The sequence below is a fragment of the Populus trichocarpa genome, chromosome 1 (assembly GCF_000002775.5).
Source record: "Populus trichocarpa isolate Nisqually-1 chromosome 1, P.trichocarpa_v4.1, whole genome shotgun sequence".
Classification (NCBI taxonomy): Eukaryota; Viridiplantae; Streptophyta; class Magnoliopsida; order Malpighiales; family Salicaceae; genus Populus; species Populus trichocarpa.
The window spans coordinates 32,046,629-32,074,457 of record NC_037285.2 but is presented as its reverse complement, the minus strand read 5'-3'; the positions used below and the strand labels follow the sequence as shown (position 1 = coordinate 32,074,457).

The 27,829-nt window shown below is 33.1% G+C and overlaps 4 protein-coding genes and 1 long non-coding RNA gene across 8 annotated transcripts; 1 reads left to right on the top strand and 4 right to left on the bottom strand.

Moving 5' to 3' along the window:
- Positions 1 to 305: 305 nt before the first annotated feature.
- Positions 306 to 3,187, top strand: LOC112328915 (uncharacterized). The gene is made up of 2 exons (XR_002984254.2): positions 306 to 1,145; positions 2,194 to 3,187. It is a non-coding gene; the product is annotated as an uncharacterized LOC112328915 (long non-coding RNA).
- An 807-nt stretch (positions 3,188 to 3,994) lies between these two features.
- LOC7461693 (uncharacterized) lies at positions 3,995 to 5,941 on the bottom strand. The gene is made up of 5 exons (XM_024610256.2): positions 5,635 to 5,941; positions 5,486 to 5,551; positions 4,945 to 5,027; positions 4,664 to 4,866; positions 3,995 to 4,200 (listed from the first exon to the last, which is right to left on the bottom strand). The coding sequence occupies exons 1-5, from the start codon at positions 5,817 to 5,819 to the stop codon at positions 4,108 to 4,110; spliced, it is 630 nt and encodes a 209-aa protein (XP_024466024.2). The 5' UTR covers positions 5,820 to 5,941; the 3' UTR covers positions 3,995 to 4,107.
- A 126-nt stretch (positions 5,942 to 6,067) lies between these two features.
- LOC7461694 (acetyl-CoA-benzylalcohol acetyltransferase) lies at positions 6,068 to 8,250 on the bottom strand. The gene is made up of 2 exons (XM_002300162.3): positions 8,185 to 8,250; positions 6,068 to 8,078 (listed from the first exon to the last, which is right to left on the bottom strand). The coding sequence occupies exon 2, from the start codon at positions 8,061 to 8,063 to the stop codon at positions 6,681 to 6,683; it is 1,383 nt and encodes a 460-aa protein (XP_002300198.1). The 5' UTR covers positions 8,064 to 8,078; positions 8,185 to 8,250; the 3' UTR covers positions 6,068 to 6,680.
- An 11,549-nt stretch (positions 8,251 to 19,799) lies between these two features.
- Positions 19,800 to 20,621, bottom strand: LOC7461695 (kunitz type trypsin inhibitor 111). Its single transcript, XM_002300163.3, has one exon. The coding sequence runs from the start codon at positions 20,521 to 20,523 to the stop codon at positions 19,942 to 19,944; it is 582 nt and encodes a 193-aa protein (XP_002300199.1). The 5' UTR covers positions 20,524 to 20,621; the 3' UTR covers positions 19,800 to 19,941.
- A 2,219-nt stretch (positions 20,622 to 22,840) lies between these two features.
- On the bottom strand, positions 22,841 to 27,500 carry LOC7461697 (autophagy-related protein 13b). Of its 4 annotated transcripts, XR_008057122.1 has the most exons (6): positions 27,111 to 27,328; positions 25,420 to 26,895; positions 25,161 to 25,345; positions 24,640 to 24,710; positions 24,301 to 24,382; positions 23,442 to 23,585 (listed from the first exon to the last, which is right to left on the bottom strand). XR_008057122.1 is itself a non-coding variant. In XM_024588565.2 (5 exons), exons 2-5 carry the CDS (start codon positions 26,785 to 26,787, stop codon positions 23,473 to 23,475), a joined length of 1,737 nt encoding a protein of 578 aa, XP_024444333.2. In that variant the 5' UTR covers positions 26,788 to 26,895; positions 27,111 to 27,328; the 3' UTR covers positions 22,841 to 23,472. The 4 variants fall into 4 exon arrangements, 3 of the variants coding, with proteins under 3 accessions (XP_024444333.2, XP_024444328.2, XP_002300201.4); XM_024588565.2 differs by lacking the exon at positions 24,301 to 24,382 and having other exon boundaries at positions 22,841 to 23,585; XM_024588560.2 differs by lacking the exons at positions 24,301 to 24,382; positions 24,640 to 24,710; positions 27,111 to 27,328 and adding an exon at positions 27,350 to 27,500 and having other exon boundaries at positions 22,841 to 23,585.
- Positions 27,501 to 27,829: the final 329 nt, after the last annotated feature.

Below are 27,829 nucleotides of genomic sequence, written 5' to 3'. Positions count from 1 at the left end.
AAAGTACTATAACTTGGACTCTTAGATTTTTTAAAAAATATATTTACATTACCTTAATATTTTATATAAAAAGACCCGTGATGCAATCTCATCTAATTTTAAAAAGGTGTTACAAAATGTGACAACAGTTGATTTTTGTAGAATTTTTTTTGTTTATAATACATTAAAATAATATATATATTTTTAAAATTTATTTTTGATATTAATATATTAAAATAATTCTGAAAATATAATTTTTTTTAAAATTTTAACTGAACTCCATTTATAACGCAATTTCAAACGAGATTAATAATAACAATAATAATATAAAAAACAAATCCACTTATCATTCGAGCCAAACCCAAGAACAGGCAAGTATTTGCTTGAAGCCTTCAACACGGTACCCGCCCCAGAGCCACTACACTCTTTACAACACCACCGGAATTACCAAAACCGAAACCAAAACAAAAAACAAAGCCTTTATATGGTCAGACTTCTGTCAAACTACCGTTGTAATAACCGTTCGGAATCGCCACTCGAAACCCTTATTTCCCAATGTAACCCTAAACCCCGCAAATTCTATACGAACCCCACTTCCACCGTCACCGCTCGTCTATTTTTCCACAACCAGAGTGATGCTTCAACCGCCGTAGTGTCACTATGGGCGGGGACCATGTCTATACTCCAGTGACAGATTTTGGTTTAAATGAAGGGGAGTTGAATGAGAAGATTAGAGTCTGTTTAAGCTGTATGTAGAGAAGGTGTTAGAAGGGGAGGTAGTTAAGAAATTGTAGAGAAAGATTGAAGCTTTGGCTGTGGAAATTAATAAATTTGCGAGCTTTTCGAGGAGGCCGAGAGGGGTTATGGTTTATAATGAGAATAAGATGAAGAAGGAGGCGTTAAGGGTGGAAATGGAGGGGGTTGTGAAGAGGTTAGAGGAGTTTAGGAAGGGAATGAGGTGTTTGATGGATTGTATTGAAGTGAAGGGGATTGGTGACTTGGGGGTTATGAGGGTTTATGATGAGTGTAATGGGAGAAAGATGGGAATTTTTTTTTATTATTGGAGTAGGATTCAATTTTTATCAAGAGAGTGTAGAAGGGTCGAAAATGGGTTGCCTATTTACGGGTTTAGGAGTGAGATTTTGAAGATGTTGCATTCACAGCAGGTATGATGATGAGTGTATTTGGCAATGAATGTGTGGATATGTTTGCTTTTATGATAAAGGAATATGCATTGATTGATTTGATTCGATTTCAGACTTCAAGCTTAGTTGCAGATCTTTTTTTTTATAGGAGTATTGTGATTTGATTTTGGACATTAAGCTTATTCAGTGTGCTTATGCACATTCTTGTATCATTTTTTTGGATGCGATATGTGATTATGATTGGATGTAGTTTTTAGAGCCTTTTTATGCTGGTGATTTTTTTGGTGATTGTATCTTAGAGTTTAGGATGGCTTTTCACCTAAATAAATGGTTGAAAGTGCAGCGTATCTTTAATACTTTTAGCTTCTTCTTTTGGCTACTATGAAATGTGGATGTTAGCGTGTTCCAGTTGGTATTGGGTTGTAAAAGCATTGAACAATTGGTAGAAATATCTAAAGCTGAATTGTTTTCTTGTTCTTTTTTAACTGAATGGATAAATTCTTTGCACAGATCTAACCTGCTAAATTTTAAATAATCTTTTCTGAAAGCAAGTTTGACAATTAAGTGTTCTTTGAATACATATCTCGTTTATTATGATCTGATATTCTGTATTGAGGTTATGTGAATTGTTTTCTTGACTTAATGATCTAATAATTTATACTGAATCTGTTCTGGTAATCATTTTGAAATCATCTTCTCTAAAAGCTGTTATTTTTTTTTCCTGGTAACAAAAGGATCTTGAGTTTGACAATCAAATTTTCTGTGAATAAGTATCGTTAATTATGGCTGGTTCATGTCAGCACTGATTTGGAATTTCAAGCATATGCATGGGACAAAACGTTGAGCTTCAGGGAAATAGGGAAACTCTACAAATATCCTTTGGATGGATGACACTCACTTTGGTCCTAGGATTGTGGATCTTAAGCATCTTTCTTCTGGGATACACTAGTCCTTGTTCTTTTCTTTTTTCATATTGTTTAACCTAACCCTATGATTTAATACAAGAAATGCCAATTATTTATTATTTCCTGAACCTAATAATCTTGTGCAAACAAATTTGACTATGCAGGTGTCCGCTGCAATTTAGAAAGGAATGAGAATGGTTCTTAGAGTGCAGATACCTGCTAATGCAACAAAGACTGTAGCAGAGTTGAAAGGCTCCTGGAGCAGCTGATGAATGGAAAGACAGTAAATCATGGTAGCCTAACCCCAATTGTTCTGCAGCTTCTTTCCTCCAGAGATGGCATCATGCTCATGAAGTCAGTGCAGCAACAAATGGGAACTTGCATTCTATTTGATAGGCAGAACCTCACCATCAGGATCTTTGGCCCAGAGAACCAAGCTGCCCTTACGGAACAGAAGTTAGTAGCATCTCTTCTAGCATTCCGTGATAAGCAGCAAACAGATATCCGTCTTTGAGGTGGAGCCATGCCGAATGATCTTGTGAAGAAGGTGGTGGAGAAGTTTGGTCCTGAATTGCTTGGGCTCAAAGAGAAGCTCCCTGAGGCTGAACTTATGCTTAATACAAGTTGACATGTTATCTCTTTTACTGGAAAAAAGGATCTGAGACTTAGAGTGGAGGAGATGATTCATAACTATGCACGGTCTGTCAGTGTTAATAGATCTGTCAAACGATATGAAGGTGATAACATTGCCTGCCCTATTTGCCTGTATGAGTTTGAGGACTGTTACCAGCTTCAGGCTTGTGAGCACAAATTCTGCCAGTCATGCTTGGTTGGAAACTGGGCAGAAACTTGTCTTTTGTTTTTTAGACCAAAAAACCTATTTTCAATTGAAAACACCTGAAAAACAACATACACAATTCAACAAACCCACTTGTGTCAGTCAAAAAACAAAAAATCAATCCGAGACCCTAAATTTTCCCAAGCCTCGATTTAAGACTTGATTTACTCTTCTGGCAATTTAAATGCCAATAACCACCACCATTTGATCATTTTTGTGGCTAGAATCATGATAACTAATTATTTTCCTTCTCCATTGTTGTTTTCAGGTAGGTCTTTCTTATTGAGGGATCTAAAAAAAAAAAAAAACTTCAACAAAAATTTTGGATTAGACTTATTGTTCTGTTTTATAGTTTAGTTTCGAATCCTTTGATTTAGTACTTTTACTGTAATTGTATAGAATGTTACATTGAAAAAAAATAAATTCCAAAAAGCAAAAAAAAGAAGAAAAAAGCATCACATATTTTTTTCTTTTAATGTTTTAGGTAGGACATACACAGCAGTTGTTCCTTTCCTGATGTTTTTTATACTTGCATCAACCTTCTTTCCTACGAGTCTAACACATTACTGGTTCAAGATTCAGTTTATTCCTTATATAACAAAAAAGAAACCCTGAAGTGAGTGTAGTTTTTTCCTTTCTAATTTGGGATTACTGGCGAAAATTATCATCTGAAATTCTTGAATCCTGTACAGCTTGTCTTTTAAAAGTGGTTAAACAATCCAATCCTACTTCGATACTGCAGCATATTTGTTTGTCTTGTGGCTGAAAACAATCAGTTTCAGTGCATTCTGCTATTTATTGACCACCTTGGGTAATCACCTATTAGATTTGAATATCATTTCTTGGCCGACATGATTTTTGATTCAACTGGTTCTTCTGTAGGCTACAAGTGCTAGAAGAAAACATTACTCTGGTTAATATAACACCATTCCCTATCTTGAAGAGATAATTCTCTACACTGGGACTTTTTTTTTCTTTTTCTTTGTTTCAGATCTGGGGTTTTGATTTTATAATTATCTGCAGTTGCTTACAAGTTTAGCCAATTCTACCGTGAGCTTTTATTCTGAAAATGAACATTATCTGATAACCATTCTCAAATATGAATGATTTCATAATTACAGAGAAGATCCATGTTCAATGTGTAGATTCATTTCTTGATTGAAAAGAAACATATACTTTGCTTGTGTTAGCACTTAGTAGTACTGCAGTTACAAAGGCAACTGATGATTTCTTCACTGTTTCACTTTCCTTGAGAGTTTTGCTGCACAAGCTTGTCTATTACAGGTTCAACCATCGTCTCTAAGTCATCAATGTCATGCCGTACAGCATCCACCTGCACGTTTTACGAGAAACAATTACATTGATGTTTTAAAGATTGCCTAAACTCACAATTTGCGCTCTTTGTTTTCACAAATTCATCAGAAGAGCCCTTCTATTATCTATTTGGTCAAATAAGCCCTTGTATTTTAGATTTCAATCAATTGAGTATAACTTGCTATTATTAGGAAACTTACTTTAGCCAATTGAGCAGGCTTTCTCACTTCTGGAATAATTATCACCAGTTTTTCTTTCATTCTCTTTAATTTCACTCACCCCCACCATTCCCACCTTTTTTTATTTGATTGAAATAGAAAATACAGGAGCTTAATTGACCGAAGTGATAACACAGGGGTTTTTTTGATGAATTGATGAAAGCATGGGGTGCAAATAGTGAATCTTAGCTTTAAAGATTTGCCCTTCGAGTTTCTGCAAACTTTATGCAATTATGCCATTTGAAATCTCTTGTTACAACTTACCTTGTGAATAAAGTCTTGTGTTAGTTTAGCATCATGGGCAGTTGCTTTTGAAACGGCTTCCATCAACAAAGCTGTTTCCTTTAGTTTTCCGTTTTCAGGCAGCACTTCGGCCACCTCTTCTGATACCTTCTCCGCCACAGTCGCCACCTTTTCTACCACCTCTGCTACATGTTCAACCTCTTCAACAATAATTTCCGATTCTCCTAAAATCATAGTCTCCCAAGTTGATAAACAAGATTTAGTTATGTCTATGAGCATGTATTAAGTTTTTCTGTCTGTACCTTCTATCCTTCTGAGCTTCTTCCATTCTTGCTGCCAAAAAGGTAGTAAGATGGATAGTATAGTTCCCAAGATCCATTTTGCCCTGCATGGAATGATTTTCCTTGCAATGTTATTCTCCAAATAATAATACCTCAATCAATTAGCTAGCTTTGGCTTCATAAAAATAATACCATGCCTCGATAAATAGGTCTAGTTTATACACACACACACACACAAGTTGATTTAGAAAATTTAAGATCAAAACTCGACCTGCATTGGGTTTTTAATTAAATTAGACAAAACATTGATTAAATAAAAACTGGATTAACTTGGCTAGTTTTTTAGTGATTTGTTCGAAGTCCATTCAAATCCAGTTCAAAGTTAATAGGGTTAACACCAAGAGAAAAAAACAAAGAATAATAAAATAACTAAATGAAATCATTTTAATAAAATAATTGAGCCGATGACTCTTAAATTAATTCAATGATTTAATGACATGGGCTCTTTTCCGCTTAGTTCTTGAATCCGGTCTAACAACTATGGTGCAAAGTGAGACCATACCAACGGGGGAAGTTACTTCCGGGAGGATTTGGAACCGGCGCTGGGGCAACCTTGTCACTCTTCATCCTAGATTATGTACAGGAAAAAAAAAATTTGCACAAGTTTGAAAAAAGATAAAAAAAAATTGAAAACTTGAGAAGCATGATTACATATTGGAATCGAATCGTCTCCCTTCTTGGCTATTGGCATTAATCAACTGCAATCCTTTATGAACTGATAAACCCTGTCCGATCTTGGACACTGTAGAAACATTGCTGGAGCTGGCTCTGTAACGATGAATTAGTTCGAGAAAACTTCGTAGATTGTAAGAAGTCCAAGACCTTTTAGCCGACATAGTTAAATGATAATATGTCAATTGTCAAAAAGCCATTCTTTATGAGCTGCATAAAGGGCAGATTGTGTGCTTGATAAAGGAGAAAACTTCGTAGATTGTAAGGTCTTGATTCTTGACGCATTTTCATGCGAGAATCCTTGAAGGCCAAGTGATGATGTAAATTTTGTCACTTCAAGCTATTGGTTTAAACCTAAAAAAAGTCGTAGAGCATGCCATGTTCTAGACTGTTCCTTGCAAGTTAAAACTTGTGACTCTTTCAAGACTTCTTCCTTTTGGCTCTCTTGAACTTTACTTACAATTTCTTGAATTTCCAATGTGGGGGAGAAGAGAAAGGATAAGGTCATGCTGCTGCATTTTAGACTTGACCTGGTAATTTTCTTTTTTCTTTGCTTACATTTTTGTCCAAGTTTCTGAGTTAAAACATTTGATTATAATTTTCGAACAAGTTGCTGAGACGCCAAACTTCTTCTAGTTTCACTTTGCACACACGCAACTTTCTTCAAGAAGTGATCAACAAGCCATTAATTCTCTGTTTTCTAAAAGAAAATTCCATAGATGGAACCATCATCATCACCATATGATTCATATCTCTTCCATGGCGACAGCCAAGGCAGTATGGTACAGTCCCTCGGACTCGATTGTAAATGCCTCCACCTTGAATTCCTCACGAGCATCCCTGAACCGCATAGGGAATTTTTGAAAGAAAATCAAACATGGAGAGAAAGGATATCCAGTTACTGGTTAATCATGAAGGTTTAAATACGTGGAGTCTATTAGAAACTGATAAAATGAGGTTAATTTCCTTCGGTTTCTAAATAAAAACCCAATTTACAGGCACATAAAATCCCGAAGAACATAAAATTAGATGTCATAAACCCCTGTTTGATTATTGAAACTTGATTTTGATAATTGAATAGCTTTAAAATAGATGTCATCTGAGGAAGTATTGCTGCACTGCTGCGATATATATTGTTGGAACTGAAGCATATTTTCTACTTCCAAGCTCACCCAAGCTTCAATTCCAGTCCCAAATTTGGTATCCACAAGAAGTACTATTTCCAGTGGTTTATGCACACTGCTAAACCAAGTTGGTTTTCCAAAGCCAAAATCAATTTGGTAAAAAGGAAACTTACACCAGCTAGGAACCACACAGATATCTAGATCCCCATTCCTTGCTCCGTTATGTATCTCTTCCATGGAATTACTGACCATAGCTATCACATCATCAGAATTTACCACTTGTTCGCAATCTTTGTTGGCCTTGTTTACTGCATCATTGAGCAGACTTACCAAATGATGCATCTCTGAACTACTCTCCTTAGGATTAAATCGAACACCGACCATCCTGTAGAGGTTTCCAAAAGAATTCTCTGTAATCAGAAGATCCACTTTCCCCCGAAGATTTAATGGAAGGGTTAGCAAAGAAGGTCTTAGTTTTCCGTGTTTTGCTTGAGCTACGCCTATTAGAGCTTTCCATAATAGTGCTGTCACCACCTCCACCCGCGAAGGAGGGCGTTTGACGTCTGAATCACGAGCATAGGACATAACTTTAGCCTTCAGACTGCTTATTTTTTCTCCATCGAAAACAAACCTTTTTGTGACAATCTGACTTCCATGATCTCTAGGAACTGGAGTACCGAAACGTAAGACATCTGTTGCCGGAAATAGAGCTCCTGCATCAAAACTAGGCCGGATCATTTCATGCATCCCTGCTCGGCAGGCTGTAGCCCATGCTTTTAGGAATGCCCCCATAGTGTGACCATCAGCTACCCTATGCGATATGCACACACCAATGACCAACCCACCACAGTCAAACTTGTTGATTTGAACTGCTAGTACTATAGGACTAAAGGCCATTTCATCTCCAAATGGAACGAATCTATTCAGCGACTTAACATCAACCGCTCCCTGGAGATCAAGTTGAGCAAGATGGCCACTCACCTTAGCTTCCAAGAATAATGCCCCATCATCATTACAATCAACCATGTTCCTGTCTTCAATATATCTTCCTGCTAATGGATAATAGCATGCTAGTGTCTCTGATAATGATTTTTCTAACCTGTTAAATCTGTTATCCCTTTCGGACATCGTCTTCTCACCGTTAACAGCAGAATAGTAGAGAATCATAGGTGTATAAGCCGGAGGAGCAAGTTGATCAATCAATGATACCTTCATGTTCCTAAGGTGAAGTGGGGTTTGACTGTAGGGTTTTATGAACTTCTCTGACAGAATTTGAACCTCCATCTTGTAGCCTGGTACCTGAATCAGTACTAGGCAATGTTTCAGAATTTTGAAAATAAATTTCAGGGATCTGAATCAGTCATAAACATTAATCCTTGCTAACATGTTAAGACAATAAACATACCTGGTATCCAAGTCTATTACTTTGGTCCAGTCAAATAACAGACTGACTATGTTCATACTTGTCACTGGAGTTAACGCATCCTCCTTAATAATGCAAAGAATTAATTAACTTAAGTTGTAACTCCATAAACCTTCTCCATATAGATATATTAGCTGTTAGTAAACCCATAAATCTCTCTGATCAAGGCGTTTTCCATTGTTAGAGGTCGAATCTATTACATCAATAGCAATTTTCATTACATAATTAACTTACAACGTTAACTATTGCCCTGTCCATCAGTTTTTCACAATTTTTTCCATCTTTTTTACCGGTTATCTCACAACTATTGTGTCCAGTTTTGACCAAATTCTTCATGAAAAAAACCAGACATGAGTCTTTTAATTGTTTTATAAAATTAAGTGTTTTAACCATGAAAGAAAACCTTTATATAAAATATCATGAGCTATAATTGTTCATTGGTATAGAGTATAGTTTTTTTTTTTGGTGATCATCTCACCTGGGAAGACTCTCTTAGGAAGTGGTATTCACGGGTTTAATCAAGGCTAAAACTCTTTCGGAGAAAAACTTAAAAGACACATCTCTTTTCGACCAGTTGCATTTAGAAAAATAAATTCTTTTGTATGCATGCTAGCTCTTAAATTTGAAGTCAAGAAATTAGAGGACGGAATAAATCTCCTTTACTATTAGGCCGACTTGTTGAGATTGAAACAAACCAGAGAAAATAAAATAAAATTTGATGAATCTTGTGTATAAAAAGAAAGAAATCATACGGGTCAAATATGGGTTTTTAGATTACAAGTCGTAGGAATCAAGTTCTGGTTGCTTGAGAGCTGAGAGTCCAAGAAAACCTTAGCAGAAAAGGTACGTAGGCCTAAATCCATGATTATTGGAAACAAATAGTGCAACCGGTTTTGCTTTTTTTTTTTTTTTTAAGAAAAAGAGACTCAAGTTGCTGAAAATGCAACTGCAAATTCTGTAGATTCTTCAAATTCTTAGTGATAATGGTCTCTTCAGGATATCTTGGTGTAGAGATGACTGGTGTGGAATTCCTAGTCGACTTGAGCAACAAGCTTCTTGACCAACATAAAATGGGCAAGAACCATTGCGAGCCACTAGAGTTATGCAACTAGCAACATCAGCTACAACAGGGTCTATAAGGTATTCTACACATCTTTTAAGAGGTTCTCCTCCACGATCAAGCACATGCGGGCTTTGAGCCATTGTAGATTAATTTGGCTAGTAGTAGCCACGCAAAGCTTAAACTTTCAATCAACCTCAACATGATTGCCTATGTTGCAACAAGAATAGATCAATACAAATTGTGATCCGCAGTAAGTAGTGGGCTGGATCAGAATATTTTTTCAATGTAAAAAATATTATTCGAGTGTTCTCAGCGTGTTTTAAAAAAGTAAAAAAATGCACAATTCAGATCATAAACCTAACGGATTCCAATAAACTGATTTATTTAATTATATAATAAAAAACAATAATAGTAGATGAACCAATTTTTTTTTAAAATGACTATGATAGCATGCATAAAAAAAAGATTTGTGAAATAGAAAAAAAAATTACGAAACTCAATTCCAAGATAACCTAACGCTAAATGACGAAATTAATTTGTTTTAAAATGATAAAAAAAATAACTTATGTTAACCTTAGTTAGCAAGTTAAACATAAGTTAGCATGTTAAACTCGCGACTTGAGTCATGAGGTTAAGATAATCTCATAGAAAGCAAATAAAAAAAATTACAATGCCCGATTCCCAACAATCTAAATGTAGAAGTACAAAATTGAAAAAAAAATCAATTAACAAAAAGAACAAAAAAGAACCAGCCCTGAGTAAGTCCGTCAAACCTTGCCAACTGGATCATGCAAATGGAATAATCTAATATAAGAAAAAATAAGAAAAATTATAAAACTCAATTCTCAAACCAACTAAATTTTGAAGGATGAAACAAAAAAATATTTAATCTTAAAAAAACAACTAGGTTAACCATTCAAATCTATGACCTGGATTATAAGATTAGGATCACCCAAATGAAAAAAATCATAAAGTTCAATTTCTAACCAACCTAATATAGAAGGATGAAATTAAAAAAATATGATTTTTTAAAAAGAGTCTAAAACAAAAATAACATTTAAAAGAATGAAAATAAAGTGTTTTTTAAAAAAGATAGGACACCTTTATTTTTTTTGGTAGATAAGCGCAATTCCTGAGGAGAGGAGAGAAAAAAGAGAGTGGAGATGAAAAAAAAAGAAGAGCTGCCACACACTTCTAACCATGACATGCACCACACTACCGACAAAAGCTCGTCGCACTGCTTCCATTGCAATTGTGAACAAATGTGTTTCGCAATTGAAAGTAGCTGCATGTGTCAGTGTATATTATGGCAAGAATATCAACAATATATGGCAACCAAATTGTACAGAATATCTTGTATTTATTGTATTTATTATAGACTACAAATCAGGGATTAGAGACAGTAAATTAGGGATTATTACATGTATTTAGAGGACTGAATTCTTCCTTCCGAGATAAATGAAAACAGAGAACAATTTTACATTGAAATTTGATATTTATGACAGCATGTGCCACCTAAACGTGGTGGATTGCCTCAACAAGCTGGCACATGTGACTCACGCGCTAACAAAATTGCCCTGCTTGTCTATCATAGCCCACCATATTTGTTTTAGGTTTATTTTTGGTCCCTTAAATCTTAATTGTTTTATATCAATATAATTTTATTTTATTTTATCAAATCAAGCATCAAAACGTTTCCTCAGCATTGTGAGGACCCCATATTTAGAAAAACAAAACAAACTATCAAGTCAAATCCCAAATAAAAGCAATGTAAAAGGATCGAATTGATAAAAAAACAATTGAGTGACTGAAAAAAAAGGACATAAAATCTCCTCATGACCGTGCAAATCAACCCCGGATCTTATCTAAGAAAAAGAGACTGGAAATTGTTCACACTTTAAATTTAGTCCCCGAAACTCTAATTATTTTAAATCAATGAAATTGAATTTTGTTTCGCCAAACCGAGCAATGGAACATCTCTCCAATAACATGAGATCTCCATACACAGGAATAAAATAAATAAATTACTAAGACTAATTCTATATCAATATAATGTCAAAGGATAAAATACAACGAAAAAAAATTAAAGGATCAAAATGAAAAAGAAAAATCTAGGAAAAAAAAAAAGAGGAATGCCTATGCAAATCCACATTAATTTCTCTTAGAGGGCACAATAAATCACCGAGCCTTTTTTATGTATTTATGTATTTATTTGTTTATAATGTTTTGTGCTTAGGAACTGAAAAACTTGACAATAAACTGGGCAATGACTTTGTTTTCCCTGCCGTGAAACTGGCGAGCTATTCATGGGAAACATGGTGCAGGCATGCGACAGCCTGCAAGATTTGCGTAATGGAGGGACGGGGGAACCGCTACGAAAAGTCCAACGAATATTATATAGCTTCATTTTGGGTTAAATAATTATTTTTAATAAAAAATAAATATGCAAGATTTTTTTAAAAAAATTAATTCTAATTATAAATCAAAAGGCATATAAGAATTATTCGTATCAATAAATACAAAAAATAAAATGTTAATGTGTTTATTTAATTTGTCTAGTTGCATGTCAAATAGTTTTTTTTCAATATAAAAGAATTAATATGTAGATATTATTAACATATTTTTTTTCATCAAGTAAAAAACATAATCATGAATCATAAAGTTGGCGCTTACATATAATAAAATATAATAAAAATCATATATATTAATAAAAATACATAAGTTTTCAAGCTAAATATTTTTAGCATAGCTGAAAAATAGAACAATATTACAATTGCTACAGTGAAACACTATTTTCATAGTCGATGTAGAATAAATTTCTAAAAACAAAAGGTGTAAAGAAAAAACCATTAAAAAACAAATTACAGAAAATGAACAAAAAAAAGGTATAAACAGGCCAAGTGTAAAGAATAAAGAAATAATATTTTTTCCAGAAAAAAGTGTAAAGAAAAAAAAAGAAAAACTAAAAAAAATTAAAAGCATGAAGTTGGCATGTATGTTATAGTTTTGTTTTTTTAAATATCAAGTATGCAAAGCTATTCTAATGTGTTTTCTTACATGAAAAATTAAAAATGTCATTTGAAAAGCCTATGCAATTATTTAACTAAATAAATCGATAATCATTTGTATAAATAAATAAATGAAGTTGTTAACAATAACCAAGAAAGAAACTGTAAAGATGAGAGATATTTACCTGATTATATTTACTAAAAAGTTTTATTTAAATAAATAAAATATAAATGCACTCTAAAAAACATATGGCTTAAACAATAAATACAAACCAAAATGACTGAATAAACCCATACAATAAAAAAATATTATAAAAGGCAGAACACATCAGAAAAATATAAGGAATGAACACCTGCCAATATTATGGAAACATATAAAAAAAAGATAAAAAAACCTTGAGTGAACTAGACAACCAACCCGGGTGAACAAATCAAACACATGACCTAGAATATGAAATTAGGATGACCCCATAAATAGAAAAACAAAAGAAATACAAGAAAAAATATTTGAAAAAAATGCTATAAAAAAATACCAAAATTGACTGGGCTAATCTTTTAGAACTATGACCCGAGTCATGAGATCAGAGTGACCCAATTAAAGGAAAACCCGAAAAAAAAAAGATGCAAGATTCTTAACCAAATAAATATTGAGGAATGGAATTGAGAAAAAAAAAAGTCAATAAAAAAAAACAACTCAAAACAAAACAAATAGCAATTAAAGGAATCAAGACTAAACTCAACATAAAAACCAACTAGAATTAAATGTTAAGGGAAAATTTAAATGAAATTAAATGTTTAGGGATGGAATTGAAAAAAAAAAACAAATCAATTAAAAAAATAATTAAAAATAACAATTAAAAGAATTGGAACGAAACTTGACATAAAAATTCAATGAAAAGAAATGCACAGGGATGGAATTGAAGAAAAACAAATAAATCAAGAAAATGATTGAAAACAAAAAAAAATAGAAATTAAAATAATGAGAACCAAATTTGATTAAAAAAAAACTAACAAAATCAAACAGCTAGGGACGAAATCAAAAATAAAATTCAATTAGAAACAATCAATGTAAATAAAATAATTGCATTTAAGAGAAGAATGATTGAATCAAAATAAAAAAGAAATTGAAGGCCTGGTATAATTTTTTGCATGGTCAACACGCAATCCGAGGAAGAAAGAGAAGGAAAAGAAAGAAAAGTTAATCGGTGCCAAACCATACTTTACTACTATACATGCGCCATCCTAGGAGGAAAAGGACATCGAGACACATCAAATGATATGTTGAAAGTTTGATTTCAACCACCGTCAATAGCCTTTTTTTTTATGTTCACAAAATAAATCATGCCCCTATAATTAAACAAAAAAAAAAAGCTCTTATGAAATTATAACCAAGCCCTTGAAGCCAAGGCTAAGAAATTTAATTGGCAAGGATAATGAAGTAATTCAATTGTTCATAAAATTATATATAAAAATAAAAACAAAAACACCCATGTTACTAAATAACAATAACAAAAGACCATAGGAGATGACAATCAACTCTTGAAGCTAAGACTAATAAATTTGCTTAGTAAAGGTGTTTGCGTAATTAAACTGTTCATGATAAAATTAAAATTATCATACGACCTCTAGACTAAAGATTCTGGTGTTTACTATCTAAGAGCAATACGATAATTGCATTGTTATTAAAAAAAATGAAAAGACAGTGTTGCCCTAAAACAAACCAAGAATGAAAAATTGCTCATGTGTAAGAACCATCCTACCCTTCAAATAAAGCTTTAAAAACTAAAGGATGAAAGGTAAAAGAGTATTTTTACTGTGGCCCTACACTCTTTGATATTGCTATTAAATACAACCTACTAAGTCAATCTTAAAATCTTTCGACCAAATTTCTTGCTTAGTCTTGGTTTGAAATTAAACCATGTAGGAGTTGTTTAATGTAATCTAGTCGACTTGGTGGCTTCAAAAATATGATTTGACTTTAATTTTTTTTATATTGTTTTTTTAATATTGAAACGGTGACATATTTAATTGACCCGAACTTCATAGCTTAACTCGACAAACTTGTGATCCAGGTTTTGGACTCCTCTATGTTTTAATAACTTTGTTTTATTAAAACTATTTCCCCCAATATAATCCAGTCGACTTGGTAGATCCAAATGCTACTTGGATGATCAGATAAAACATGGTTTCATTTTTAAAAAAATCAAGATGATATCTTATTTTTAATATTGAGACGATAAGATGTTGCGTCAATTCGGACTTTGCAACTTAACTTGTTAAACTCGCGATTCGAGTAATAAACTCTAGTGGATTTAATAACTTTTTTATAAAAAATAAAACTATTTTTACTTAATTATATGATAACTAATATAGTCATTCATGAAATCGAGTACCAACTAAATGTTAGGATATTTATTTAAAACTATAGTAACCTTAAAGAAAGCAAATTATAAAGATGAATTCAATATCATTCACTTGTTAAATAATAAAAATAAAAAAAAATCAAAGAAAAGAAAAATAAAAATAGAAGAGGTAACTAACATAAACATTGCAGGCAGCCCTCAATTCTTTTATCGTTGTTAATAAGTAATCATTTAGGAAATTGAATCACCGCAGAACTTGTTTCATTAGAAAATAAAATATTCAATACACAACTATTAGATAATCAAGATTTAAAAAAAAACATTTTTTATATATAAAAAAATAGATGTATAAATAGGATATCGCAGACGATAGAAAAATTGGCACCTTTTATATTCACACACATTTTAAAAAACCTCTACTGCATCGATGTTAAAATTTAAATTATCTTCCATTAATTGAAAGATAAGTAACTTATCCAAATAGCCAACAACAATATTTGATCGTTGAATGTTCAGGATGAATAAGTCTTTTATTTATCATCGACGCCTACCTACCTTTTAAGGCATAGTTATAAAATTCAAATTAATCTAAAAGTTGTGAATTTTATTTTATCTGAATTTATTTAATTTTTAAATTTTTAAAAGATATTAAAATTTTTTATTAATTCAATTTAAGCTAGTTTTTATATTAATAAATCACGAGTTAATCTACCCAACAATACAAGTATCATAAATGTGCTAATATGATGGTCATCGAAGACTTATATGGTCGTTAACTTCAGGGTTCATAAGATTAGTTAAGATGTGCGAAAGTTAGCCTGGATACCCACGTTAATAATATATATATATATATATATATATATATATATATATATATATATGTGTGTGTGTGTGTGTGTGTGTGTGTGTGTGTGTGTGTGTGTTTAGGCTAATTATAGCCAGCTAATATGAATTAAGACGAGATCAATGGGGATTTTGTACTCGGGCCACTTCTATTGACGAAAGCAGTAATAAAGCATTATCAAAGGGTACTCATATCCACATATTCACAATTGGCCCAGCTTCGTCTGAACAGTTTCTTAAACAACTAGGCACGAGGCGATTTTCAATTTGCAGGGCTCTATTGGCATTACGCCTTTACATTTAGGGATCAACTAGACTCATCAACGTATTCTTACCATGATCTTTTTTTATTAACCAAGCTATATATTTAATTCATTAATAATATATGAATTCAATTCACTGGTTGTAATGAATCTTATCTTTAAAATCATTTTTAATATCAATAATTAAATTTTGAATAAAATTTAATCTCTAAAAATAATACAAAACAAATTAGGAGTCAATCCCTCTGATTTATAATTTGTTTTAAAAATTTAATGTTAAAAATAACTTTCTCTAAATAATTATTTATCCATCTTTTTTTAAAAAAGACCTTTAAAAAAATAAAATGAGGGTAATATAGGAAATAAAATAAATTAAATTTTATCTCTTTTAAATATATAAATTAACTTATTTATCAATTAAATTTAAATTTAACATTATAATTAAATTGAATCAAATACTTCTAAATTAAAGGATATAAATTATATTATCATTGTACATGAATGGTCTCCATTTTTTTACTATTTTAATGACAAAAAGGGCCACCCCCCCCCCCTTTGACATTATTTGGAGCATATGGACACCCATTTGATAGTAACTTAAGCCCTCCTGAATCTAGAAGGCACGGAATTAAGGGGAGGCAAGCATGACCCGGTCCTGCAAAATATTTTAATTTTTTTTATTATTTAGTGCTCAAGGGTAGGAACTAGGAAGATTTAATATTTTTATTTTAAATAAATAAACTCTTCCAATAATAAATTCTTTTATTTTGAGATATAAACAGACATTTGCTATCTTTGACTTTACATTTCTTTGTTCTGTACGTGGAAAATAAAACCATAAACAACTTTTCCAACTCAATTTGCTTTGCCCTCTTCTCTCTAGAGCCCAGACACAAAAGATAAAAAATAAAAATAAAATAAAATACAAAGGAGAAGAACTGAGGAGAGCCACCAAAATTAATTCATCTTCTGTCAAAACAAAGTAACTGGTGATCCAAACTTAAAATCTATTCATGTTTTCTTTTGGAATGTTTGTTAAGAATTCGAGAAGTGTTTTTCTATAATTCTATTATTTTTGCTTTTTTATATGTATAAATATAAATAACAATAAAATTACAGTGATTGATGCATTTTAAAAATAAAATTAATTTTATAACTTTGATTCAATTTGATATTACCCTAAACTTTATATCCTGTACAAAGATTATTATATATTTATAATAAATTCTTTAAATAAAACTAAATCATGCAATCATTTTGTTTTTACAACTCATGTAAATGTATAGTAAAGTAAAAAAATATAATATATTGTTATATTAGTTTTCCCTCTTCTAACAAATCATCCTACCTCCGCCCATAGAACCATTACCTAACAAGTGCTTTGACAAGAAAAACAAGAGAATATTTCATGATTACTAAGTGCAGCAATCTTTATTACTTTCTAACATACATTCTCAAATAAAATTTTTTTGAAATTGAAATTTATACAAACTCATATTATCTTGTGTTTAATTTTTATTAATTAAAATGAGAATGATGAAATTTGAACTTGTAATCATTTGATCAAGTTGTTACCCTCTATGTAATACACCCTTTCAAGTAAAAGTGTCCAAACTACATTGTGCTATTAATTAGATGAGAGAATGAGGATGGTGAGATTGGAATTCGTAATGGTTTAGTTATTAATGCTATGATACCATATCAAATAATCATTTCACCCAAAAACCTAAACAGCTAGGTAAGATTCTAAGATATGATTTATATAATTTTCTAATACATTTTTTCAAGTGGACTACAAACTTATGCAGACCTATATTATATCGTGTTAAATTTTTATCAAATATAATAAGAATAGTGCGATTCAAACTTGTAACTATTTGGTTATTAAAATTATGATACCATATCAAATATAAATACAGATATGAGGCAGATATTGCTACATTTTCGGAGGAAAAGTCCATTAAAATTATGATCCCAAACTTTTTTCTGGCGGTCAACTAGGTGAAGCAGCCCTTGTTGCAGCTACGACTGCAACATCTGGGTCATGAGCTGCCATTATCACCAGCCAACATGGGAGATAAATTTATCTGAGACGAGTGTGAGCGTTTTTGAAGCCTATATACCCAATGTTTATCCTTGGACCACTTTATTTGAAGTTAATAAAGAATGGAATGTTTCAACCAATAAAATAAAATAAAAAGTGGACCAGAGTGCTTCCATTCACATTTGGCCCCATTAGCCCCATTTACCAATTTTTCATGAACAAGTACGAGATATTATATTATAATTACATTACATTACAAAGAAGCAAAATGGATTCTTTGTTAACTCTGAGGGGTGTAGTTCAACTAGTCAGGCTCTAGATTTGTTCTCTGAAAATCACTAGTTCGAGTCCCACAAATCTCAGGGCCATTGGAGGCTTACATGGTCGTTAACTTCAGGACCCGTGAGATTAGTCGAGGTACACGCAAGCTAGCCCGAATATTCATATTAATAAATAAATAAATAAATAATTGTGTTTTAGCCGTTCTAGCTTGAAACAATGCCATTCATTTTTCCAAAACTTTAAATGATTTATTGGAAACTTTATAATGGAGTTCTAAGTTTGTTTGAAACAATTTATGAGCTTCATTCATTTGTGTTACAACAATGCTTCTATAAAAATGTTATTACTAGATCAAGTTAAAAACTATGATATGGAGATATTAGGGTTTTGTATCTGGCCTAGTTTATTAATTAACAAATCAATAATTTTGTTTACGTTTCGTTACAACTGATATAGAGGTAATAAAGATAGAAGGTATATGTCTTCCTATCTTCTTCTTTTATTTTTTATTTTAAAGAGACTAAGATAATATAAGAAGAATGAAAATATTTATTATCTTTCTTGTTTTGATTTTAAAAAATAAAAAGTTATTCTAAAACTATTTTAAAAATAAATTTATTTTATATTTTGTCTTTATCTATCATCCATAAATTTCAAATTTAGCCCAATCTCGTTTGAATAGTTCCACCCAAACAAGTTAATCTGCAGGAAGCTGCACCTAGGGTGGTGCATGGCCGCCATGGCTGTGGTTTGTGGTCGCTGTGGGGCTCTAGAATTTTCAGATGTCTATTTGGTATTGAATAAGATGTGGGTAATAAGTGTTAATAGGATATTAAAAGAATCAATATCAAATTTAATAGGAAGAAAAATCAAAAGAGTGTAAAATTACAAAACAAATTTAATTTTAAAAAAAAATCTTTTTTTTTTTAAATAGAGATCAAATTTAACATATAAAAAAAAATTATTTTATAAATTACTTCATATAAAATAAATAGTAAGTAAAAGAACAATGATCAAATATCAATGAACAAACAAAGTGAAACACTACTCTGAAATTTAAAGTGTCAACACAAAAATCAAGAGAAAAAAAAAAGTCATCGATGCCAAATCAGAGACTCGTTGGTCACATATGTCGTTGCATCATGGAGGAGCTATCGCATGCAGAAAGCGGTGTTTGATTACTGGAAGACACCACACAAAATACTCAAAGGATGGGTAGGCACATATGGATGCGCGTTGCACATACGTGTCTAACATTTTTTTAATAATATTTATATTTATTAAATTACCAATTACCTCATAAATGAAATATATTATTATAAAAAATATATAATGAAAAGACAAAAACACCCTTACATGCAAGCATTAGATTTTTTTTATTGTGAAGTAATTTCATCATTTTATTGTGCTAATAAAACTGAAAAAGATCTATAAAGCCCCGGACACCAATTTAGATTTTTTACTTTTAAAGATAATTAAATATTTTTACTTTATATTTTCTTAAAAACAAAAACTTGTGTACTCCCAATTGACAATACCAAATAAATCTTATAAAAAAATTATTTTTCATTAAAGTAAAAAATAATCATTACACTTTGGCGTAAAGTGTAAGGGGTCTTGGTACAAAGTAAATTATTTCCATAGGTTTTTTTTTGTAATAAATAATTCGTAAAGGTGTATTCAATTGTGATTTTGTGACTTGTTCTAAACAAGCATTAGTAGATCAAAAACTACTAAATTAAAGTAAATAAATTGTATTATCATAATTCATGAGTGGTCTCCATTTATTTACTATTTTAATGACAGAAGGGCCAACCTTTCGACATTATTTGGATAGTATGGCAACCTATTTCACTACTACATTGATAGCAACTTAAGCCCTCCTGAATCTAAAAGGAAATACAGGACCATCCAATGTCAAAAACCTCTTGCCATTCTCTATCGTGATGCCAGCAGTCCCACAATCAAACCTACAGGTGTTGCAAGTATCAGCTGGACAAAATGCCAAGTAATAGAGATTGTTCTCCTTAGTAATCATGAAATAACTTCCACTTCTTCCTATCCCAATATTTCTCCTTGACGTTGCTGGATCTCTTGCAGCTAAGTTCCATTTAGTAGAGCTGACACAAGTTGAGGCAGCTGAGAACTCAATTATGAAGCTACGGGATTCCCTAACAATGGTCTCTCCAGCAACATACGGTGAGAAGACAACAGGAAGGCCCTGTGATACAACTGGTGTGAGGGGTTCTTGACCAACGAAAGATGGGCAGGATCCATTGCGAGCCACTAGTGTTAACCCACCAGCAATATCGGTTGCAGCTGGCAGGATGTAGTATTCTACGCCACTTCTTACAGGTCGTCCGGCGGTGTCAAGCACAGGAGGCTGGTCTTGAGCCATGGTAGATATGGCCATGAGTAGCCATATGCAACTCAAGCTTCCAATCAATTTCAACATGGTTTGCTTATCTTTAACAACAAAAATAGTATGCTAATAGTGCTTTTGAAACTTGGTGTTTTGTAAGGATTTTTGCTGTCAGTTTGATTTTTGAATAAGGCATATCGGCTATATATAGGAGGATACGAGTCAGATATCACTACGTACATTTTCTTAGGTAAAGACCATTCAAATTATGTGTACAAGGGTTGAAGTATGTGAATTGATCTTTATGTACTAGGGTTGAAAACTTGAAATATGGGAACCGGTCAAGTTTTTTTTTTTTTTGGTTTTACGTGTGTGATAATAAATATCTTTAAATTATTTAGAATATAAATCGAGATCAAGTTTATTTTTTCCTTGAACAATTCTAACAACATATTTTTTATATAGTTTATTGAAGACACGATGCACGTATAGCGTAGATCAAAATTAAGATTTTTAAGATTTAAGGTTATGGTCTTTAATCGTAAAATAGAATAGAAAACACTCTGATATTTTTTTGAAAAATTTAAAATTCAATAATACAATGAAAAGATAGCACACCAACACTTTATTAACTCTAAAGGGTATAACTCAATTGGTCAGGTTTTTAGTTTATTTTCTAGAGATCACCAGTTCGAGTCACAAACCTCAGAATAACTGAAGGCTGATATGGTCGTTAACTTCAGGACTTGTGGGATTAGTCGAGGTACGCGCAAGCTGACCGAACACCCATGTTAATCAAAAAAAAATTATCTTATAAAAATAATTCAAAATTAAGTAGGAAAGGCAACTAAAACTCATGATTAACTAGAAAAATAATTAAAAACAAATTAAACAATATTTGTTTTTAGTCTAAGTTTAACATGTTTTTATAAGATTTCGGATCGAAGCTTCTTTGCAAGTTTGGCTTTATTTATCTAAATCCCATACCTACGTACCACGTCAACATAAATTTGTTTACTCAATATTAAAGATAGGACCCAAAATATCTTGAAGCCCTTATCTAGAGAGTTGAAATATGGGAAGACGAATTTATATGAGACGTGGCGTGTAAGGGTTTTGAAGCCTATATTCACATTTAGCCCAGTGTTTGTGCTTGGGCCACTTTGTTTGAAGTTAACAGAGAATGGCTTCCTTCCATTCACACTTAGCCCAACATTATTCACCCAAGAATTTATGATAATTTTCAAATAAATTCTTAGAAAAATATATGTTTAAATTGAGGAATAATTTGAGGAATAATGTTGACTTGCTTATGCTCAAGAAATGAAAGGTTAAATACTTTTGTGTCAAATACGCAATCTTTGCATTTCCCTTTTGATTCAATTATAAGATTTATTCCTTAGAATTGGAAGTTAAGATTTTTACAACTCAGTCCTTATATTTGAAGTAATATTCAATGTAGTCACTGTGATTGTAATAGAAAATAACTATTTGAACATGATCTCTATTTATTTATTTTTAATTTATAAAAGCAAATAAATATATGTTTCTTGGTTTTCGATTGGAAAGTCAAAACTGATAATGAAGAAAAAGATTGAAGTTTGAAAAATATTTTCAAGAATAACTTATTAAAAAAATGTCTTTTTTTTTTTTCAAGTCTGGACACATCACCACAAATATCCACTCAAGCCCTAACAAGACTTGTCAAAACTTATCTTTCCACAAGACACAACTTGGTGAAAACAAAGAAATGTTTTGTTGTCTTTTTTCCCTCATATTCTCTTATGATATATCAAAATGAGGCTGATTCATCTTGCTCAGCCACTTGCAAGTATATGGGGTGCCTCCAGGTCCACCAAACATGAACCGATACTGCCATCGTGCATCTGCAGAAGAGTTGTCTCCAGATTTGTAACAAGAAGATCGTCGAACTTTGATGGATGAATCTTCAGGAGGTGTATGCTCATCTCCTCTGCGGAAACATTCTTGCTGAATCCTTTCATTGGATGAATCTTCAGGAGGTGTATGCTTATTGTTTTCAGAAAGAAGAGACGGAGCATATGTCTCTATTCCTCCTATTTTAAAAGAGCTTTAAAAATGTTTCAGAACCAAATTATCTGTCTCTTCAACCAAATATCAAACATTTTTTTTTTTTTTTGTCTTCTATTCCGGGACACTAGCCAAATCTAACCTGAGATGCTTGGCAAAACAATAGAGGCTAAAGAATCAATGACCTTGAAAGAGAATGGGGCAATATGTCAGGAAAGCCTTGCACCAAACAGCAGAAGCTTATTCAGCTGCAGGAAACAACTCAAGACACATTTGGACCTGGAAGTCGGTTATAAGCTGCCACGCAACAAGTTTAGCACAACGAATATAACATCCTCGAAAAATACAAGTTTAACGAATATAAAGCGCAAAAAAATAGAAAAATACATCACTGCAGCATGGCATAGGAGCCAAGCACGCTCAATATTTTTACACATGTACAAGAACAGCATCCCAAGTGCTGACATTGCATTTATATACAGAATTAAAAGCGTGCAAAAAAAAAAAAGAGGTAAAAGACAGATTCTGTTATTACATTAACTTCAGTTATCATCATCATCTCATATCGCCTCGTGTATGCACAAGAAGATGGGCGCTAAGAAAGCATTAACCTATAAACCATGAAATCACCTCTTAAACCAGGATTCTGTACAGATGCGCAATTATAAAAATGAGCTCAATGTCCAGTTCCACTGCTGCTTGTAGGTTTTGACATTGGAGCACAATTAGCTGAAGTGTTGGACCTGCCAGCTTGGCTAAGCAACAAGTCTTTCTTCATCTCTCTGTAGCCCTGGAGTTCTTCAAATGCATCAGCTGTTGTCTTTGATGCAACAGGTCCAGAAGACGCAACACCTGAAGCAGCAGCCTGCGGACCTAAGGATGCACCAGAGATTGGATTGCATTCTTGGAGGTTGCTGCTCCATGTTTTGGACCTGGAGTCTGGTGGCAAATCAACTGAACCAGAGAAATCCTGGCATAAAGGTGGGGCTTTCTTCAGCATGCGTACAAGAGCACCAACAGCTGCATCTTGGGATTTTTTAACTGGAAAGAGACCTCCAGGCTCAAGCGGGTCAGATTGGTGGCCTTTTTTATCAAAGGACTCGGGCCTGCAAGATGCACAAAGCACATTAGGTTGAATAACCAAAAGACTTGGACCAAATACCAGAATTCACTTCTAACTTGCTGTTCTTGTACATTTCCTATCAATTGACTAGGGGCAGACTTTTAAAGCTGCAAAATTTCAGGAAGAAAAACACATTCTGTCTACAGTAAGTTAACAATGATGAAACCAACCTGATTGCAATTTTGTTGTCTAGTTTGGTATGTAAACACTTCCCATAACAGTTGCACATAATTGATTAGCTACTTAATGGGCTCAGACAATAGGTTGATGGGTTGGTTTAAACCAGCCGAAACCAACAGGCATTAGATCAATGGTAGGTTTTACACGTTGCATATAAAGGTTTCAACATACTGTTTCTTACTGAAAAATCTAAATAGTACAATACTCTTCCAAAGGGATGTACACCAATTTTTTTAGTCTTATCAACCACCATGATCTCTCTGGACAGATTATTTGACACAAACAAGGACTCTGAAGTAAAAGTTGTAGCCTCATTCAATAGCATGTCTATATACCAGTTGTGAAGGGAAGAAACATTCAGCCAGTTATTCTAGAATTAGACCTAGATCATAAATATTCTTTAGGTATTGAATAATAATTCACCTTTACCAAAACACCTTTTTTTCATCATCGCATCTCAGCAGAGGTTAGGGACATTTCAGAAACCCCAGCAAATATTTACTTGAAGTAGGTCTTACCAGAGAACTCCCTTGAGTTTAAGCATTTTTCTGGTTTGTGCAGGTGCCAAATCCTAATATTTACTTGAAGTAGAACCAGGTACTGAAGGGAAACAAACACAAATCCCGAGAGAGCCATTTCTTAGAAAACTCTTCATTGATTGGCCTATACTTTTCTGTCATTATTGTCTAACTAAAGTGCTATTTATGAGCGTGAAAGCAAAACACAAAATAGGAAAATCAAATCATGGTAGAAAGGTAAACTAAATCATAGGGTAAAGCCAAAGGAATAAGAAGACTGCCTAATTATTTTGTAGGTAAATAGAAATGCTAATGAATAGTCTTAATAAAGATGAAAACCTGAATGAGAACTAGTTAAATGCTGAGTTTCTTCCAAAAACAAATAGTCCCATAAACTTTGACTGGTAATCCTGCAGTATTACACTCTTTAAGAAACTGAAAATCCATCATGGCAGAAGTTAAATGAAAGCACATAGGCTGATGAGCACTGAAGCTATGATACTGCAGAAAAGTATAAGCATTGCTTGATTTAGATCTTAGACTACAAATTATCCACAACATTGATCCCTGATATTCAATGCCTATACTATCAAAAGTACTGTAGATCCTCTGCAAGAACCATCATTTGCTATTCATAGAGGCTTGGCTGAGAAAAGTGGGATAGTTCAACTCTTTGGGCAAAAGCTCTTTTACTCTGTTATTTGAATGTAAATATTCTTAAGGATCTAATGAATATATCACCTCAGACATCAGCAAGATAATTTATTCACCAGAACAAAGGAAGTCGAAAACTTGATGTAATACCAGCACCAACCAAAATTAAAAGCACCAGAAGTAATAAATCATATTTCAAACATTACCTTCGACCTGGATCCATCACATCATCATACTCCACATCAAAGAAAGCGCAAGGAAACTCAGAATCATCAAAATCATCCTGATATGACCTACTGGAAGTTCTGGACAATGAAATCTGTGGAGAGCTGTTGGACGATGTTTTCACGCTGGAATATTTTCTAATGTCATCTTTCCCGAGAGAGAAAAACTGCAGTACACAAAGAATCCTATTGAGCAAACACCTTTTAAACAAAAGCTCATTGTGATGAGCATATATAATACCTTCTCAACTGTTGCACCAGCGTGAACCAAACCTGTACTTCTATCAGTCTTCGGATTACCAGATCTGGTAGCTTTGAGTGGTGGTGATGGGGGCAAGTTTTGCTTGTTGGACAACAGGGGAGAACTAGCATGCTTGACAGCAGGTATGCTAACAGGTGCACTTTCAGATCGTAAAAGAGCCTTGGAAACATGACTCCCAGGAATATAGATTGGTGGTGATGGGGATGGAGATGGTGTATAGTTTGGAGAAGGATAATATTCATCAAAGCTCGTATTCTTCTTATGAGCTAAAGGCACTTCAGGTGGATGAGGAGGCAAGCTCATAGGTTGGAATCGGCAGGAACTTGGATTAGAAATTGATCCATGTTTTTCTAAATAAGTAGGTGATGGTGAGAAACAAAATGAAGGTGGCGAGGCTTTATTAAGGTCATAACTCCAACTATGCCGTCTTGAGAAGGGCAAAGATGATGGAGAACCATGTGACACAGGAAGAGAGGGGAATCTCTTCAGTGGTTCTGCCAATGGGCTACCAACATAATCAGGGATAAATTGGGAGGAGGACATAGGAGTTGATGACTCAGAGCTGACATCTGATAATGATGAGCGATACAGCACTGAAAGGCAAAGCCTGCCACAGGAAGTATCCACAGGGGTGAATACAAATCGCTGCATTTCAGAATCTTCTTTGCGTGTGAAGGGCTCAACAAAGGAAGACATCCTATGTGTAAGTGTATATGAAGGAATTTGCCCACATGAATTGAGGTCACGGAAAATCTTATAAGCAGGTAAAAGTCTAACAGTTGCATACAAGGACCTCAGAAGTAGTATCGATTTCTTATAACATATTTGCAAGGTATTGCTAAGTCTCCTACTCCCAGAACCAGTATCCCTTGACTTCCGACCCTCATACTGCACCACCCACCTCTCTAAAATCTTTTCATTCTTACCCTCACACCCCAAGTCTTCCTGATCAGAATTCCAATAAAATGGACTCTGATCCTTCGACAAAAAATTCCTAACAATCTCCCTTTTGGGGGAATAATTCACAGGATCCCACCGACCTGGTGGCCTCTGCACCAAAATCACATCAACAATCATCGGTTCTAAGTAGCTTTGGCGCCAAAGATCAAGCGCAGCTGGGCATTCCCTAAGGGCTAAATTGAACCATTTATCTCTCGGCATCACACTCGAGGAGGATGATAAAGACGAGGACGGAGACGAGGATACCATTTGTTCACCACTAAAATTACGTGATGACATGAAAGGAGACCTAGACTCAAGTATAATTTGAAGACTTTTAGGAAAAAACTCGGTGATAATTTGTTCCATTTTTGCAGCCTCAGTGGGTGTACTATGTGATGATGCCATACTCTTAAACTCAAAAAATAACTAAAAGGCACAAACCCTTCTAAGAAAAAACAAAACGAAACGAAACGAAACCACACAGGCCTTAAAACCCCACTTGACAGAATTTCACTGCAAAACAAAACAACACACGGCAAAAATACATCAAACTCCACAAGAACAAGAACCCAGAGACCAACAGGCCAACATAAACTGAATTAAGCAATCAAACTAAAAAAACCACTAACTTAATCATTAACAACTGCCAACAAAAAAAGACAATCTATTCAAATTATCTTTAAATTCACAACGATCAAACTAAAAGAGAAGACAAGACATGGACTTACTGTTCAGAACTTCAGATTGCTCTTTTAAGGTTGTCAAAAGTAAAACTTTAAAGGAACTTCCTTGTTTTTCTCTTTATTTTGTCATCTGGGTGTTGATAAAGTTTGTGTTTTTCATTCAAAAATTGAGACTTTATCTGTTTTTTTTTATATAATTTTTAAAGAACCCTAAAACGATGGCATATAAATATATATCCACAAAAAGATATTTATAGTGGGGCGTGGAGGTAGAGCTGACTTACGCGTTAGAGAGAGAGGGATAAATGCGTCCATAGGCTAGAAAGAGAGAGAAGTAAAGGTGGTGCAGTTTGTTTCTTCTGTGTTGCAGAGGAAGGGAAAGTTTGGATTATCAGCCTTTGGATTAGCTTATCTTGCTTTTATAAGTTTGGAAAATTCTAAGGCTACTCCTTCATCAAGGATCTTTGATTCCTGAGTTTGTGGGGCCTCTTAAGATTTTTTTTATTATTTTACAATAAATGTATTGGCGAATGGAACACAGTCAATAAATTATGTTATTATCAACAATGTAACTTTTATATTTAAAAAGATTTGAGTTGCGATATTTGAAAAAAAAACATAATTTATTAGGTTTTGCTGTTTTCAACAACACAATTATATAATTGTGCTATTTTTCTGAATAATTATATATATATATATGCTAGTTTATCAAATATAATTTTTGGTATATGCTATTTCAAAAAAAAAAAAAACACTCAAACTAA

Excerpts from the sequence above, each read along its gene's own strand:
- LOC7461697 (XM_024588560.2), bottom strand. The coding sequence starts at position 26,787 with ATGGCATCATCACATAGTACACCCACTGAGGCTGCAAAAATGGAACAA. Across the intron at positions 25,346-25,419 it reads CTGGTGCAACAGTTGAGAAG|TTTTTCTCTCTCGGGAAAGA; the intron begins GTATTATATATG and ends TGTGTACTGCAG. Across the intron at positions 23,586-25,160 it reads GTGATGGATCCAGGTCGAAG|GCCCGAGTCCTTTGATAAAA; the intron begins GTAATGTTTGAA and ends TGCATCTTGCAG.
- LOC7461694 (XM_002300162.3), bottom strand. The coding sequence starts at position 8,063 with ATGGAGGTTCAAATTCTGTCAGAGAAGTTCATAAAACCCTACAGTCAA.
- LOC7461693 (XM_024610256.2), bottom strand. The coding sequence starts at position 5,819 with ATGTCGGCTAAAAGGTCTTGGACTTCTTACAATCTACGAAGTTTTCTC. Across the intron at positions 5,552-5,634 it reads AGACGATTCGATTCCAATAT|GATGAAGAGTGACAAGGTTG; the intron begins GTAATCATGCTT and ends TACATAATCTAG. Across the intron at positions 4,201-4,663 it reads CACAAGACTTTATTCACAAG|GTGGATGCTGTACGGCATGA; the intron begins GTAAGTTGTAAC and ends TAAAACGTGCAG.
- LOC7461695 (XM_002300163.3), bottom strand. The coding sequence starts at position 20,523 with ATGTTGAAATTGATTGGAAGCTTGAGTTGCATATGGCTACTCATGGCC.